The 18611-nt window shown below is 42.5% G+C and overlaps 1 protein-coding gene across 1 annotated transcript in view; it reads right to left on the bottom strand.

The window, feature by feature from the left end:
• Positions 1-217: 217 nt before the first annotated feature.
• Positions 218-18611, bottom strand: part of LOC124170567 (dentin sialophosphoprotein-like) — a 31715-nt gene continuing 13321 nt past the window's right edge. The window contains exons 2-4 of the mRNA XM_046549366.1: positions 6720-7099; positions 1038-1348; positions 218-984 (exon numbers count right to left, since the gene is read on the bottom strand). Coding sequence (XP_046405322.1) covers positions 218-984; positions 1038-1348; positions 6720-7099 — 1458 coding nt within the window. The remainder of the gene's footprint in view (positions 985-1037; positions 1349-6719; positions 7100-18611) is intronic.

Here is an 18611-nt window from a genome sequence, read left to right as displayed (position 1 = left end):
GACTCGATGATGGTATCAGGAAACTCATAGGCACCTGGTGATTGAAATTAAACCAACAGTCATTATGCTAAAAAAAGGAGGGTTTTACGGCTCAAAGTGGGGCACTACACACTGCTAATGTGTTGTCGTGAGGTAAAGTGCGTATTTTTGGCAACGGACGACGTTGGATCGCTTCCGCCTCTCGTGCAACTGCCTTCCCTCGTGCCATTGCCTTCCTTCATGCCACTGTCTTCCCTCGAGCCACTGCCTTTTCTCGTGCCACTGCCTTCCCTCGTGTCATTGCCTTCCCTCGAGCCACTGCCTTCCCTGTGTCATTGTCTTCCCTTGTGTCAGCGCATTTCCTCGTGCTACTGCCTTCCCTCGTGTAATTGCCTTCCCTAGTTTCATTGCTTTCCCTCGTGTCATTGCCTTCCCTCGTGTCATTGCCTTCCCTCGTGTCATTGCCTTCCCTCGTGTCATTGCCTTCCCTCGTGTAATTGCCTTCCCTAGTTTCATTGCTTTCCCTCGTGTCATTGCCTTCCCTCGTGTCATTACCTTCCCTCGTTTCATTGCTTTCCCTCGTGTCATTGTCTTCCCTCGTGTCATTGCCTTCCCTAGTTTCATTGCTTTCCCTTGTGTCATTGCCATCCCTCGTGCCACTGCCTTCCCTCGTGTCATTGCTATCCCTCGTGCCACTGCCTTCCCTCGTGTAATTGCCTTCCCTAGTTTCATTGCTTTCCCTCGTGTCATTGCCTTCCCTCGTGCCACTGCCTTCCCTCGTGTAATTGCCTGCCCTCGTGTCATTGCCTTTCCTCGTGTCATTGCCTTCCCTCGTGTCATTGCCTTCCCTCGTGTAATTGCCTTCCCTCGTGTAATTGCTTTCCATCGTGTCATTGCTTTCCCTCGTGTCATTGTCTTCCCTTGTGTCATTGCATTTCCTCGTGTCATTGCCTTCCCTCGTGTCATTGCCTTCCCTCGTGCCATTGCCTTCCCTCGTGCCACTGCCTTCCCTCGTGTAATTGCCTTCCCTCGTGTCATTGCCTTCCCTCTTTCATTGCCTTCCCTCGTGTCATTGCCTTCCCTCGTGTCATTGCCATCCCTCGTGCCACTGCCTTCCCTCGTGTAATTGCCTTCCCACGTTTCATTGCTTTCCCTCGAGCCACTGCCTTCCCTCGTGTCATTGCCATCCCTCGTGCCACTGCCTTCCCTCGTGTAATTGCCTTCCCTAGTTTCATTGCTTTCCCTCGTGTCATTGCCTTCCCTCGTGTCATTGTCTTCCCTTGTGTCATTGCATTTCCTCGTGTCATTGCCTTCCTTCGTGTCATTGCATTTCCTCGTGTCATTGCCTTCCCTCGTGTCATTGTCTTCCCTTGTGTCATTGCATTGCTTTCCCTCGTGTCATTGCCTTCCCTCGTGTCATTGTCTTCCCTGGTGTCATTGCCTTCCCTCGTGTCATTGCCTTCCCTCGTGTCATTGCATTTCCTCGTGTCATTGCATTTCCTCGTGTCATAGCCCTACCCTCGTGCCACTGCCTTCCCTCGTGTCATTTCCTTCCCTCTTGCCGTTGAATTTTCGAGGGTGATTGTGAACGCGGATAATTTCACTTTGAAATTGGTGCGATGGTTCTTCCGTCTCCTCCGTCATTTACAAGAGGATTGCTAGAGATCTTTTTCGTCTGCTATGCCTTCATAGTATTTTCCTTTTCTGAATGATACTCGATCAAACATATGGTTGTATGGGTTAATTGTATCATGTTTGGGAATATTGCACACTCGACATCACAGGAATGCATAGAAATTAAAGCTAGTGATGCCACGCCCCCATCGTTAAAGGGTTGACTGGTAGGCCAGACTGATAAATGTCTTTTTTCAGAATCAAATGTGCCCTGTGCGGGAAAGTTGCCAACTTTTGTTATGGTATCAAACCCCAAATTTTTGTCAAGATCGGGTTATGTTAACCACTGCCACCCCAGCCCTAAATTTTCACATTACGCGAAAATACAGGCTGAATGTCGAGACATACACGTACATCGAAAAAACACTAGTTACTAGAACCAAGCTGATTAGAGTAATGATAATGATGATGATCGTATCCCATGCGAAGTGCTGCCACAGTCTTTGCCTGACGCTGGAGTGTAAAGTGTGAGACACTAAAGTATGTGAAGGCCAAATTGTTCGAAAATTCTACAGGGAAAATCATTTGCCTTGACTAGTACTCGAACCCGGATCCCCAGTAATCGGGATCCCCCGGACATGATTGAACACGGATCCCCCGATTTCTGGGGATCCGGGTTCTCTCGAGCACCCTTAATAGCTTGAATCGCAACCGAAAGTAAAAGAACAAGAGGAAACTAATGTACTGTAATGAATATGAAAGTAAAATCACTTAGGTACGCATCATGTAGTCGCAACTTTTGAAATTGATGTTGAGGGGAGTTGAGGACGGTGGAAGAGATGCAAACCAACAGTAACCAGTAAACGATGTCTCATTTTGATTTCTAGGAATGTTCGCATTAAGAAATACTTAAGCTTGTGAGAGATTTTAAAACATTTGTAATACAGTATCCTAATGAACAAAATATTTTTCGGGTCGGAGTAAATTCTTAAATATGCATTTATACGCCAAAATTTACATTTATTTCGTAGGTAACTATTTTTCGAAATTACACTGTGGTATTCCGAGACATCTAGTATCAGCGTCCACCTTCCGGGTGTGCGTCGCGTGGGTTCCCTTGAGTTTCGAGCCGTGCACTTCCTCAGGCCTACTCGATCGCCGTGCCATTCTGGCCGATGAAGTGGCCGCCTCAAGTTTAGTCCGCTCTGGCTTTTGGTTGGCTTGACGTGGCTTCAGCAAAGATTTCCACTCAGAGGGAAGACCATAGATCTTTCATATCTGCATGAAAGATCTATGGTCATCCCTGTTGATGTGATTCTTGGCTCTCTGTTTGAGGACGTGTCCAGGGCCAGGGACGAAGCTGTTGTCAAGAGAAGCCAATCGACGTGACGCATACCTGGAAGATGGACGCTGAACTATTGTTAAGCTTCATGGTGTGAAATATTTCCCTCTAAAGAATCATGTAAGCATTTTAGAGGGAAAATATAAGAAAAAGTTGTTAATTTACCGCGCATTCGGCTTCCTAAAGGTAAAATGAGGATTGGTGCCAGTCGCAGGCAGGCATTTCGGATGCAGGCAGGCGGGTTGCAAGCACGCCACACATCTTGATCATTCTCCCCTTCGTAAAACAAGATTCTTTAGATAAACTTTAAACTTCTTCAAATAAGCTTGAATGTTATATTCATCATTTAGTATTGATAACAGGAGTTTAGTTCCAGAGATTAATTCTCCGTACGTATTTATCTCGAAATTCAGCTTGAACTTTCGCATAATGTTAAACTTTTGGACTCGGGCGGCTGTGAATAACAATATCCGATTTTGAAAATATTCAGATCTGAGACTCTGATATAAGTTGGCAACGTTCCCGCAAAGAGGAAATTTGATCCTGAAAAAGTCATTTTCGGCCCGCCCTATTAACCAAGCATACAGCGGCCCGTCATGAGGTCTACTGTATACAGAAGATTAAAATGGATTGTAGGAAGAATTTAATTCAAATTCATTTCACAAAAACTGAAATAAAAAAGTTTCTCTCGATCGACGTGAAGGTAATGGTAGCGGGAGGCACTTAGAACGACGCTTTGTCAATTGGATATGGTGAAGCGAATTTGTTATTTACTTCATTTTTAGCTTCTACCTTATTTTTCTTCAAGCATTTGAAAATATTCAGATCTGAGACTCTGATATAAGTTGGCAACTTTCCCGCTTCAGCATTTCCGGCCAAAGATGAAGCCTTTTTCAGGGAAAGTGCGTTAAGCGTCACACATTTCCTTTATCTTACAAATTAATATATAGTTACCAATCCTATTTGAGTGGTCGTCCACTTCGACGAAAATAATTTGAGATGAAATAATTCCTTAGTATTGATCTTAACCGTTAGCGGCCACACAGCAGCCCGGCAACTTCGCGGCCGCACGGGGTAACTCGCTACCCCACGACGAAAAAACCTGCCTATTTTAGGACTTCTTACCGGGTGATTCATGTTAGTTGAACGGTTCTTCAACAATACTCATGGTTTTTGTTGCTCAATTTATAGGTGGCGCTCTAGGAACTGGTAGGATGTGTGAGAACGCCGAAAAGACGTATTTTTTCAGAAAAAAATATTCATCCGTTATTTTTTCTATATAAAGGGCTACGCACAAGATATACCGCTACCATAAAAAAAATTTTATCCGTTAATCTTGCAAAAAGGGTATTTATTGTGAAAAGTTATTGTCGAGAAAAGTGGAAAATCCACACATCATAAATTTTCATTTTTGGGCTTTTATTGGCTTATATTTACTTAAAAGGAAAAGTGAAAAAATATTATTTTTTTTGATCATCATTATTAGTCGACAATCCTAAGATATGTTTGACACAGCTCTCCATTCCTTTTTCCTATCCGCTAGCCTTTTCATAGCGATGTATTTTTTCTCTTTAGCATCCATTATAACCTTCCCTATGTAACTCATTAGGGGCCACTCTTTGCCCTTCTTCCCTTCCACCTGTCCTTCTACGATTGTCTTTGTTAGGCCATCAAGTCTCATAATGTGGCTAAATAAGTTATCTCGTCTTCCGCTTAAGGTTTTTAGGAGGCTTCTCTTTTTCCCCAATCTTCTTGGCACTTCCTCGTTACTTGCACAGCAATCCATTTTATTTTCATCATTCTTCTATAGCACCACATTTCGAATGCTTCCACTCTTGACTTCTCTGCTAATGTCAACGTCCAAGTTTCGCTTTCAGAGAGAAACACACTCCTTATGTAGCATCTGATGAATTGTTTCCTTACTTCTATACTTGTATTCTCAGCTGTAGGAAGATTATTTTTTGTAGAAAGCCTTCTTCACCTGCGCTATTCTACTGACTATTTATTTCTTACTTCTTTCACCGTTGGTAACTCGGCATCCCAGGTAAAAACCTCTTTCATCTCTTCAAGCTTATTCTTTACTAGGTTAATGCTTGTCTTATCCTCCTCTCTTTTTCTACAAACTAATATCTTAGTCTTCTTTTCGTCGATTTTCAAGTGATATCCGGCCATTATCCATTCCATATTTATCAAAGTCTTCTTCAAATCCTTCTCTGTCTCGGCTTTGAGTGCAATGTCGTCAGAAAATCTCAGCATACTATTTTTTCTCCGTGGGTATAGACACCCAAAGCTTTATCCTTGGTTTCATTGATGACTTTCTTATAGTAAACATTAAAAATGTTGGGGGAAAGTGCACACCCTTGTCTCATCCCTTTTCTTATCATTGCTTCTGCCCCTTTGGGACCACATTTGATCACAGCTAATTGATTTTTATAAAAAAAATGAACAATTCTACGATCATTGTAGAGCGCTCCGCATGCGCAGAGGAAACCGATGTTACTCGCAAGCAAGCCTTCTACAGGTCGAACCCGCGTTTGTCTATCCTATTTTCGCTCGCACGGTAAGCACCTCCGCCCTTGGTCGAGGTTAATTTTCTCCAGATTGTCCATTTCTCGGTTGTTCATATTTAGGATGCTTCTGGCGTGCACATGTATCCATTCTTACAAGGCATTTATACATATGTACAAGGCTCGTGTGGATTCTCACGCGGGGAAAGATCACAAAACAGCAAAACACGCAGTTTCATAACTTAAAATCTACTTGTTATCCAGCAATAAAATACACTAGATTTATTTGTTTATTATTCAGTAAACGATATCACGCATAAATGAAACTGAATCATTTCATATGGATAGACGTGATTTCATAATGACTAGGATTTAGAATTTTTTCACCACAATATTAAAGAACAAATGTCCTTTATTTTGTCCATTGACATCACAAACAAGTTGTGTCGAAAAACACGTGATCTAACTCGAGCAACGGTTGCGGCTACACTGGGGTGACCACTTACCAATAAATGCGACGCTCCAAGCGCCCGCATGTGTTCTATGGAATGGGATTACAAGTAACACTTGTCTTCTTCCGACAGATGGAGTTACTTAGTTTCTATTTCGAATGCTTTAAAATCTAATTTCACATTGCCCTAGCCTGGGGTAACGAGCTACCTCCAGTGGCCGCTAAGGGTTAAAAAAGATCAATTCACCTCTAACACATTTTATTTTTACCACTGAAATACTTTAGTGTTTTGAACAATTGCTATGAGTCATGTGGAAATACATTTTTATTCGGCGTTAATTGTGGGTCGCTTCAGGGATGTTCAGTTCTAAAATGTCTGATATTTATTTCGTTAATGGTGATTGACGCCAGCGTGATCCTTCTTCTTCTATGTGTGCGGCCATTTGAGTTACAAGTGTCATAATTAAGTTCCATGTCTGGTTTTTATTAAGTAAACGTTTCATCTCGCATCCATTCAGTGTGTACGTTTTTCTAGTGAGCAACTATTATCAATTAGCTCTTCTCATCGATAAAAATCTAAAGGATCGTTTAGCAGTATCAAGGTAAAAGCTGACGAAGGCCCTTTGAAGGTCATTTGTCCTGGAAGGATAAATATTATGTCATAAATTCTCTTCCCTACTCCAAACCGCCTCTCCTCTGGATGAAGCTCAACTCATTGTTCCATGGTGACCTACAAACAGCCCCCGCGGATTTGCCACTTGCCATAAGTTTCGGGGAGCGCGAATACGCTTTCCGTTGCGAGAATCACGGTCTAGATGAGCCTCACCTGACCTCACTTCGCCTCATCAATGGTCGTGTTTGTCGCTCCGAACGGAGGATTTTGGGTGGCAAGGTCCGAGCGATTCCGGCGCGGGGCGGGCGTCGCTGGAGAAAGTCTGAATCAATAGAAATGCGTGGAAGGGTGGGCTCGGATCCCCCCCCACCCCTCGCTCCCGTCTTCTCCGCCGCACTGACCACCATCGCGTCAACAAAGCGTGCCCCCACCCCCTCGTCACTTGCCGATAATTCGCGGGCGGACTTCGGAGGGGACAGCCTTGGATCGCGCTCTCCTTCCACGACTGTGGCAATTCTTTTTGCCCGACTTTCTTGCATGAACTTCCTCCAGCGCCGGATTATGCTGTCGTGCAGACGGGAGCGAGCAAAGCTCTTCATAAGCAAGGCAAAAATTGGCCATTAAAATGGAATTGTGTTCTGTATGTTTAACCTCCTGTCTTGTATTCATGCTTTGATAGTCGCTTGGGGCGACCGGTGTGATTGAGTATTTGAGGAATATGACCAGAATGGTCGATTCTTGGTAATTCATAATGGCTTTTTGGGTCCCTCCAAACGCCTGTGCTGTATTTATCCTACTGTTTTTGTGAGTGCGTGCATCTTTCATTTCATCTTCCGTGTATTTCTTTCTTAGTGGTGGACATAATGCCCCAGAACCATCCCTTGGGCAATGCTTTGGGGGGGGGGGGTTTGGTTGAGCCTCCATGCTTTGGGGCGAGCTTACGTTTTCTCCTGTGGCAATGTGTGAATTTGCCATGTTTATATCCTGAACGGTTTCGTTGTTCTTGTTGGGATCGGCGTTTCCCGAAACGTGTGTGTTATGTGTAGCCTACCGTCTGTGTGAGTGTAACAATATTCCATTCCATTGTTTCTTCAGTGAGAGTGAGTCTTCCTTGGTGGCGGAACTCGTGCCCAGAGCCATCTCTTGGCCAAAATATTGGGCGATATCTGGGAGAATTGGTCCCATAAACCACTCGCCGAATACACTGGTGATAAGAGTAACTTCGGTAGCTCGGCGGTCTGCGCGGAAAGCGGAAGGTCCGTGGTTCAATTCTCGGTCGAGGTGCAATTCCATCTCCTCGCCCCCCCCGTGTCATCGTCATGTGTAAGTTAGGTTTCCATGGAGTACGTAAGAAGATTCTCACCATCCATTCATGAACTTCATTTTCAATTAACAATAAATTCTACTCTCCTCCAGTCTAAAAATCCTTTTCTCTTCCCTCCTCTCCCTCGTTTACCCGACATTCTACACTCAAACACCGTTTTCAACATCCCTTCCCCGCTAAGTACTCTCTCCGTCCATACCTTCTATCTCCTTGGTATCTCATCTAGAAGCTGCCACACCTCACCCATTATGTCCTGCACTTTGTCGTTCTTTCTCATCACCGTTCATTTCACCTTCTTCATTCTTTTCCACACCCAATCCCTTCCTTTTCCATTTCTTTTATCATTTCCCCCGTTATCCACGGCTTCTTTATCCGTCTGCTGTCAACGTAGCCAATTGACTTCTCAGCCGCTTTGACTATTCCTGTTTTAACACTATCCCTTCCTTCCTCCACAGTCTACCAATCTCCAAAATCCCGGATACAGTTACCCAGAAGTTCCTAACGTTTTCTCCTCATAGCCCTCTTTAGAGCTTATAAGGTCAATTTCCTCGTATTTGTAATTTTCATAAGTCTTTTGAATCTTACGTTGCACCGCATAAGCACTAGGTCGTGATCCGAATCCGCATCCGCTATAGGGAGGCTGCGCGAGTTTTTCACTATTCTTAAACCTCAGTCTTACCATGAAGTAGTCTATCTGATATCGCCCCATAATCCCCGGACTTTTTCCATGTGTGCCTTCGACATTTATGATGATTTAACTATGTGGTCCTCCATCACTACTATATTTTTCTTGCCCAGGGTTTCTCTAATTATTTCCCCGAACTTTTCATAAACCTCATGTATTTCTTCCTCCCTATGATTCCTAGTGGGCACATTAACTTTAACCACCTCAAGGTTGGTGGGTCGCGCCTCAATTTCTACCACCAGAGTCCTATCGCTTACTGGTCTACATCTACCGCACGCTTACCCATCTTTCCGTACAACACTGAAGCTACCTTTCGTTGACTTTCATCCCCACCACTAAATAGAACCGTGTACGCATCATTCCAGTAGCCCCACCATCCTTCCATCTGTCTCCACATAATCCTAAGATACCAATTCTTCCTTTCTCCATTTCCCTTTTGATATTTTCTAGCTTCCCCGCCCTTTACATTTTCCTCACATTCCACGTCCCTACATTTATTGCTACCTTCTTCTCCTCCATCTTCTTGGTCTTCTTTTCTTCTTGCTGATGATGATGATAAGTCTGTGCAAGGATTCCACATGTTCACAACCCCGAGGACCTTGCCGAACTCGCGGCAGTGAACGACATCAGCTTTTTGCGGACGGGTCCCGTTCGTTCGAGTTTCGGAGGCTCATTGAATTTTCTCTCTGACTGAGAGATCTACCCCGAGTTCAGTCCACGCGACCCCCTCGGCCATCCGCCTTCGAGCCTCACATCTCTCCGTGAGGTAAGCCCCAAGACAAGTGGGACCTGAAAAGGCTCCCTTAACCCGCCTAAAATGATGTATTAACGGGTAAAGGGAAGTCTATAAAAATGTTTTTTTATGTTTAACATTTATATCCTCTAGTTTTTCCATCTTGGCATGCGATTTTTGTTATCTATTTTGTAAAATATATATCATTATTAAAAAGTATGTTATAATTATAAACTAAAGCAGGAATTTTGCCGCTGCTAGTCACGTACCATTTAGGGGGAGAAAGCCCCCTTCATCCGTCTACCTTCTCCATTGCAATGTTGTGACCTCAATGACTTGCTAGCAAATTGCATGGTGTGATTTATTACTCATGCACTTCCTATTCTACTCAGTATTTACGCATTAAAAAGGGTAGTTTCCTTCATCAAAGAAAACGAAAGGCCTTGATTGCGATTCGTTAGCCACCATTAGTGTATTCATAATATACAAATTATTTGGTTTTAGAAATCCCAGTTAAGACGAATGGCAACGGTCATTTTTAACCTCATTTGAAAAAGGCCAGATTGGCGCCCATGCGATTCCACTCCACGTGACGTCACAAGAACCTAGTTTCTGTACGAGTAGATAGGAGTTTTTCATCGTCTGAGATTACCAATGCATGCATGAGGCACACAGCTCAGGGAAACATGTCTTAATTATCAGCTATTAAAACTGGCTTAGGTGGGAAAGTTTTCTTCGTTTGATTAGGTATTAATAATATTTAAGCCAAGCACTACCAGCTAGCTGGGTACTCTGCTACCTGCCAGCATCCTGCGTCATATCAGCGCTCAAAGCCTCGCCCCAGGGTCACCTCACTTGCGGCAGCGGGAACCAGAACGACGTCACACGGATTTTTCCCGGCATTCATACTTAGCCGTCGCGTTTTCGCGCGCTTGAAAATTTTCACTTTTCATTTAATCGCGAAAAATAGATATCGTCATTTAAAAACCTAAAAGCGTGAAATACGTACTCCAGGAGTAATAATCTTTCGATTTAGGCAATAAAAAAGTATAAGGAAATCACCCTATTCACGTCCCAATGGGTCACTTTGAAGTGGTGGAAAACGTGTCGTCTCAGCTGCGATGCTGAGGGGAAGATCGAGGTCGCGGGCGGCCGCGTTCAATTTGCGGCCGTCTTCTCGGCTCCTGCACGAGGACAGTTCTCTTATGAGGGAAGTACAAACGGTGCACTGAGGCAGGGGTTGGCCTCCCTGGCCTATCAATCGATTCTTTCGGCTTTTTCTCTCCTTGTTGGTGGAGCATCTGCCCGCATCCCAATGCTATCGTGTCCCATGACGCAAAAATTGCGACCGTGTTTTTTTTATCGCTTCCATGAGGGTGGAGCTACATGTTGTCTCACCCTCAATTTCCTGCCGAGACAGACATACGATATTGTTGAAATGACTTTTGTAGTGTGTCTAATGTTAAGTAGCAAATCTCATCTCTCTGGTAGGGGTCGCCTCACTTCATCAACGTTTTATTCTGCGCTACAATATAAAAGTGGTACGCGTTACCTCAAAAATATCAAGTATTTGGAATCCCATGCAAGAAGACAAAATCTGAGACCTCGACGGAATAAGAAAAACAATCAGCGATGTAGCAATGCGGCGGGTGAGGCTGGTGATGGCGTTTAATGGCCCATTATTATGAAGACCATGTTATTGGAAATTACTCTATGGGCAGTGGCGGATTTAGGATAGCGACAAGGGAGGCTAAGATTACGATTCTATCTTGTGTAAATTGAATACCTAAGGGGGGATATAGCCCCTCCTATGCCCTCTCTGGATCTACCTCTAGAATGCAATGTACCAAAAGGATGTAAAGTAGGCCCTAAGTTTAGAGCTAATTTGTATTTCAATTGGTCAAAGAAGTTTAAAAAGTAGGATAATATAACTAAACACTTTTGTGCAAAGTGGTAACCCCCAAATATTTTGATTATATGTAATGTGTGTTTCGACCCAATGGGGCCCAATAGCCCCCTAAGTACCCTGCCCGTAGATCCGCCACTGTCTAAGGGTGTAGGGTTTTGTGGAGCCAAGTGGCAGAACTCGGTTACCGGAATTTCTTCCACGTCCGTTTAGCCGGCGTAGTCAGCAGTCGTCTTCATGTTTGAAGTGCTGGCGCAGGGCTTCCGCCTTTTTTATCTTAGATTGCCAGCTGGTGCGGTGAGGTGTCTCCTGATTGCTCGGTTTCTTCAAATATCCGTGCGTTTGAGAGGCAGCATCTTTCATCTCTAACGAACGTTTACGTCTCTCTCCATCGCCGGTGGTATTCTCTCTCTCTTTGGTGGTGTATTCACATTTTCAAAATAGTCGTTGTGTGTGGTGCCTTCCCAGACGTGCTCTCCAATGGTGGATGTTCGTAATTGCCCATTTTTAGCGCTATTGCTTCTGAAAAACATGAAAAAAGGCTATTCAAAAAGAAGCCGACCGATCAAGGGACACGTCATCGCAGCAGCCTGAGATATGAAGGACGGACAAGAGCACTGAGAACTGGAAAGTGGCTGCTGAACGAATCGGGCGTGTCCAAAGTGAACCGATGCGAAAGAAATTTCGGAAACCGAGTTCAGGCAGAAATGATTGTGCCTCTGGCAAATCACGGGTGACAGTTGCCATCGTTGTTCCTGTTCCTAAAATTCAGCTCCTTAACATTAGTCTTCTTTCCCTCATTTTTCACACGTTAATCATCTAGATCCTTTATGGCTCATTATAAGGCAAATGAGACATATTGAGACCGTAGTCATTTTTGTTTAATTATAGGACGCTGCCATTTCCAAGTTATGGAACCCCACCGTTGAGTTAAGAAAGAAATTAAGAGTTGAAGGGAAAAGAATTGCTTGAACCGCAGACGTTTGGCTGAAGCGAATCCAGTTGCCGAACCTTTAGTCAAATTAAATTTTACAGTTAATGGGATGGAAGTGGTTCGGAATTCACAGCTGTAATTTTACTCAAGTGAGTGGTAAGATTCCTTTGAACAGCTTACACCGTCACTGGGATTAAGACGTGTGTTAATTGACATAAAAAGCACTTGATTCTTTTGAATTACGAAGGCTCTCTCAGTTGTTAAGGGTATTTGAATTTATCGTACTTTCATCAAGCGGAGTGTTAGAAATTTACTAAAACATCTTGGCTCTCAGGTAATTTCTATTTTTATCCATATTAAGATAATTCTCTTTTTTCATCCAATATCTTCGTATGCTGTTCCGTTATATCTGTATCATGAACATTAAGTTTGAACATAAGTTTCACGTTCTGTGATGCCGATTGAGCTATATTCTACCAACATTAGTATGTATTACCCTTTATTAGTATTAGTATTACCCTTAATATTCCACGGTTCAAGATAGGATTTTTATGCCAGAGCAGCTTTTTCAAAAATGTGATTTCCTAGTTCTAGTATTTATTTTGGGACACAATTCCTCTTCTTTTGCCTCTCTTCGTCCATTTATCTGCGATCTCAAAGCCTCACATACACCACACAATAGGAGATCATTTATCACATTTTATTGCTACTGGTCACGACCAGCCTTTTTTTTCGGTATGCATTTTCGGGAAAGCTTTCACAATAGAATTGTTATGTGCAAGCGTGCAAAGTTCACAGACGTTCAATTATTCCTTTGAAAGGATTTTTGTTCGTATTGGCTTATGTAAAAGATTATTTAATTGGCTTTCCTCGCTAATCGTGGTCCCCGGCTTTGATCAAAATTTAAAAAAGGGTGAAATATTTGTCATTCTTCGCTTCAGAAAATAATTAATCCGTAGTTAATTTTTGTGAGATTCATTGAGTATGCGATTCCTTTGGTTGCTTGTGTCTATGAATATGTTCAATATTTTTGTTCAAATGTTTTACAAATCTTCGGAATTTTATATGTAATAATATGGTATTGTAGAGTCATTTCATGCCCATAAAATTTTTCGATCAAGACTTTGTAGAAGTTAGTGACTGGTGGATTAATCGGTGAGCTTTCTGATCTACCATACCATTTAATATTTATGGGTAAAATTTTTCAACCAACTTCAGCAATGACTGTGATGTTGTTTGTCGATGCTGATTTCTTTTCACTGCACACGGTGATTCAAGAAGAATACCACAAATTTAAAAATTTGTATTCAATCAAAGAAATATAATAGAGCCTCGTGTTATGCATAAAGTTTTATTCACTCGAGAAGAAGGTCACAAATGTCCAATAGAAATGATCCCCTCCAGACACTCGAACGATGTCAACACAACCTCGTTCCACACTCAACCTCTCAATGGCAATGGATCGGGAGTAGCAGTTTCAATAGCTGATAGAGTTATTTATTTTTCAGATTATCAATGCTAACTGGTAAAGTTGATCGAAATACCATATCCTTAACAAACCTCCACAAGAAAAATCACAGGGTGTGAGGTCAAGACTTCTTGGAAAGCAGTGATGAATCGGCCGATCCATCGCCTCGGGTAGTTGTCATTCAGACAGTCACGGACAGATTAGTGCCAATGTGGTGCTTCTTCCTACTGGATTATGAATTATTGTTTTTCTTGTTCAAGTTGGGGGAACAGCCAATTCGTTTACGTCGCCAGATAATTTAGCCCAATTACAATAGCACCGTCTAAGAAAAAAGGACTAAAAACTTAATTGGCTGAAATGGCGCAGCAAACGTTCACCTTAGGCGAATCACATGTACGCTCAGTTGTACGCTCAGTATGGAAAACTCTCAGAAATCGATTCTTTTAACCTTATTAGGTGCATAGATGGCTTGCACCAATAAAAGACGATAAGGTTTCATCACTTTTCCATAGGACTCTCCAAATAGTTGTATGTGGAAGTTGCAGCTCTCTCCCAGCTCAGCGAGTCGATTTTCTTGGGCTGCGAACAAATGTTTACTTGATGCAGGCTACATTTTAGTCACTCGCACACCTCCCGTAACTTTTCCAATTGCACAAACATCCCATCCCTACAAATGAGAGACTGAATGAAACTTTATAGCTTTAGAACTTTAGAGCTCCGCAACCGCTCCTTTATCGCCCAATGTTGCTTATAAGCAGCATATATATATTTAAAGGACCTGAAATTCATAGAGAATGCATGTTATATGAAATTCATAGACTTCATAGAGAGAATAAAGGCATCTTTAATTTTGCTTGAAAGCCGTATCTTTGGAGTTAATATTTACGTCACTTGGTGAAAATGCTTGAAAACACGTGCTTGGTGCAATTCTCGAATACGGGATAATGAAATGAGGTATGCGGAACGATTTAAAATTTTCTCTGACGTCCTCGTGGTTAGAAAGATTTTTTTGTCATTAACTAGCGTTCCATCATGTTATATACAATATAATTTTAAAATATATGCTTAACTTAACTATCACAAAATATACAGGCTAGTGACATGGTATCTATCATCTTTAAATTGGATCCGAAATGTGTTTCGCTTGAGAGCAACAACGGGTCTCCAAGGAACTATGGGTAAATCTGGTGCATTTAGGAAATCCAGGTAAACAATTTGTTGATTCTGTAAGCATATTCTTGATACTTAGTAGTCATGTGTAGTAAACGTGAAGTGCAGAGTCTGGGAAAGGAGGAAGACATTGCTGACATCCTAGAAGAACTGATGTTTGGCAACATTTCAGAATACAGCAATGACGCCATTGACTTCACGTGAGGTAATGAAAGTAAAGAAATGGAATAATATACATTGCAAAAATGTGATTTTTCCATGAAAGACGCTGCTTGGAAGAGTAGTTTACCACCACCTTCATTTGAACCGCATACGCCATATGAGTTCTTTTTATAATACTGATCCAAAGTTATTTTCGCCTTGACGAATGAAGAGTCATCCCTTTACAATCGGTCACCAAGAAGATGCCGTGGTGCTCAACAATTCCCTTGAGGAAATGGACCAGCTCATTGGTATTTTCTTACTAATAGGAATCATCAAAATGCCGCCCATTAGAATGTACTGACAAAATGAACCTAGGTTTTCTCCTTTTACGGATGTCATGAGTCGCAATCACTTTCTGTTTTTGATGCAGTATTAACATTTTGCGCATAAACACCATCAAAATCCCAAGAATAATCACAAAGGCGATAAATTGTATAAATTGAGGCCTCTATTGAATAACATACGTACCAACATGCAACGAAAACCCCCAAAAGAGTGACATTCCATCGATGACCAAACGATTCCTTTCAAGTGGAAGAGCCAATCGAAACAATATATCAAAGGCAAGCCTCACAAGTAGGGTTTCCAAGTTTTTATGAGAACTGGCCAGTAGGTACTCATGTACGACTTTGAAATGAGTACTGGAAAGGAACTTGTGAACACGTGGGGTTGGAGTTATTGTGCCACATTGTAATGGCTCTCGGCAGTGAGTTGTCGGAATGTTAGTATTTCGAAGTATATTTCGATAATTGGTTTTCTTCCCTACAACTAGCAATAGCTCTAAAGGAAAGAGGAATATTACCTATGAATTAGCTGTGATAGAATGTGCAGATGTCCTCTGTCCTCAGAGGCTATCCTCAAGTCTTATGGAATACGAAGTTCAAAGTGGTGAATTTAAAATAATAGTTGTTGCACTTCGATGGTTTTATAGAAAAGCTTTTATTGATCAATATTTTGTGGCTCTGTGCATTTTACTCCTGCATCAGTGAAAATAAGGCACTCAATGCATGTAAAAAGTTTACATTTGAAATAAATATTTAGTAGATACAACCTTCATGGTAAATTAATTTAGTAATAGTAAAGATAAAATATTTAATTATGTGAATAGTGAACAAAATTTTCATAGCTTGAAAGAATGAAGTTTGAATGAGATACTAATTTACAGCTGATAAATCTGAAAAAGTTCCGTAGCGGCCCAGTGTTGCTCTGAAGCAACATGTTAAATCTACATTTGCGAGGGAAATTTGAAAAAAATGCATTAACGAATTTTAATGATTATATTTACGCAACCTAACTAAGAAAATAAAATAAAATTCGCGGCAAGACATATTGGGTTTTAAAGGGTTAATTCGACGACAGATTTAGCTTAGCTCTCCTTTTGTTCTCTGCAGAGTTATGGATTTTTAAAGTTAAAAAATAAGGACTCACCCTGTATTATCAATTAAGAATTTCGTGGCACATGACTCTCAGAATGGGTGAACCGTCGATTGCGTCATAAAATTCAGATATCGGAAAGAAAATCTTGTATGATCGAGTTCCTTGTCCATTTCTTCTATGGGTGAGTGGTGAATTGCTCCAGTGACATCTATTGGTTACTCTTGTAAGCCAAAACTCACACGAGCACCATAAATGAATAAAACGTACCGCCCAGTAATGTTGTCTAAAAATGAGTGTCTAGTGTTAGTTGACTCGGTTTGTCACACTTCATGTTGGCTGCTATCCCGCCTAGACGGGTGTGTCAACATATCTTCGTCCCGCTTCGGCACGGTCGTCATGAACATATTAGGCGCTGCGTTGGTATAAAATCTCTCAATCATTAATTTATTGATATTAGCGGCTGGGACTTGGACGGGGCTGCTGACTGGCGAATTCACCAATCCTCATCACTGGTGAGTGCTTCTGGAAAAAAAGCGGCGCGTCGATTGGAGGATCGACCCTGATTGAATTAGTCTGCTCCCTTTTCACCGGGGAAGCGTCTCAAATTGTGATGCGCCCGCGGATCACTGCTTCCCTTCGACTCCACCCCATCATCCCCCCAAAACCATCCCTTTCAACCCCCCCCCCCCGCTTCCCCATGTGCCGCTAACCAAATTAAGCGTCTTATGAGGCGAATGTGATTTGGGGGGTGGGTGGGTGTGCGGCCTCGAGTGGAGACTATCGCATGCTGGGAGGCGAATCACATCGCGAGCATTGCGGCCGTGGCGGAAGCGTCAAAGGAGAAGAAGATGCGGCCAGCGAGTGCGGCCGTCGATCGCAGAGAGCGGGCTCCTATGGTGGCATTTGGTTCTATTTGGCAGTCGAATGGCGCGTCCTGTTTGACTGCGCTCCTCGAAGGGGTGGATGGGGTGAACGCGTGAACAGTTGTTTCAAACGAGAGAATAGAATGTGCTGGGATGTTCGAAAGGGGACCCTGGGCCCATTCGTCCCCGTGACACTCCCTAGCTGCAAAATTTCACGATCTCCGCCGTCGACTGCGGATGTCTGGAGAAGAGGCTAATCTGCCATTGAAACTCAACCAAATGGCATAAATAAAGGAAGTTATTTCTTGCAAATGCATACAGAAGAAGCGAAGCGAGGCAGACTTTAGTTTGAACTGCTCATATTCATCTACATCTACATAGTACCCCGCAAGCCGCCTAAAAGGCGTGTGGCAGGGGGTGTTAGGACACCAGCCGTTCTTACATAAAAAGGAAGATCTCTAAGGAAATTACGACTAGTATATATTCAAGTCCTTTATGGTTTAGGGGAAAAACGAATTCCCATATCTATCAGTTCGGCAAAACATATCTCTTATTTATCGCTTCCGTCCTACCTGGAAATATAGTGTGGCTCTAATATTATGTTCTCCGTGTCGCTCTTAAAGATATCTATCCTAAATTGTTCTACCAATCTAAGCCTAGCGCGCAGCCTCCGAGTCTCCAGCGGCTCCCAGCCTAATTAGCTTAACATCTGGGTAACGCTGTCTGTACGCCCGTAGCAGTTTTTGATGAACCGCGCAGCCTTCCTTTGTATTTTGTTCAGTTCGCGGATTGAGTCTTTCTGCACCAGATCCCATACGCTCGCTGCATATTCAAGGTGCGGTCGGACGAGTATGAAATAGCACATTTGTCATCCGAAAATCTTCCCACAGTACGCTTGACGAATCCTAATTTCTTCAGGGCTATGCCGCAAATATTCTTGTATGTGTTCCCCACGATAGGTTCGAGGTTATCGTAACTCCCAGGTACTTCACTTCGTCTGTTGCCTTTATCTTAATACCATCCACTGCGTAAACCCGGTTAGAGTTGGACGAATTCCGCAAGAAATGTACCGCCATGCATTTGCTAAGATTCAGTTCGAATCCACTCTTGGCTCCACAAATGAACGTTCTTTAAGTCAGATGATAGATTTTCATAGTCAGGGTGATCACTTATTTCGCGATAGATGACAGCGTCGTCAGCAAATAAACGTAATAAATTTACTGCTAATGCGGGAGCAAAGACCATTAATGTATATAATGAACAACAGGGGGCCTATTACGCTTCCTTGTGGAACACCTGATGTAACTTTTACAACATCAGAGCTATTTTCGTCAAGAACTACTTTTTGTTTACGATCTCATAATAATAATAATAATAATAATAATAATAATAATATATGTGTATATATTATGTGTACCACCCTGAAACAGTGCTTGAAAAC

The sequence above is a fragment of the Ischnura elegans genome, chromosome X (genome assembly GCF_921293095.1).
Source record: "Ischnura elegans chromosome X, ioIscEleg1.1, whole genome shotgun sequence".
NCBI classification, from domain to species: Eukaryota; Metazoa; Arthropoda; class Insecta; order Odonata; family Coenagrionidae; genus Ischnura; species Ischnura elegans.
Note: the sequence above shows the minus strand (reverse complement) of the source record. Positions and strands in the feature narration are given on the sequence as shown.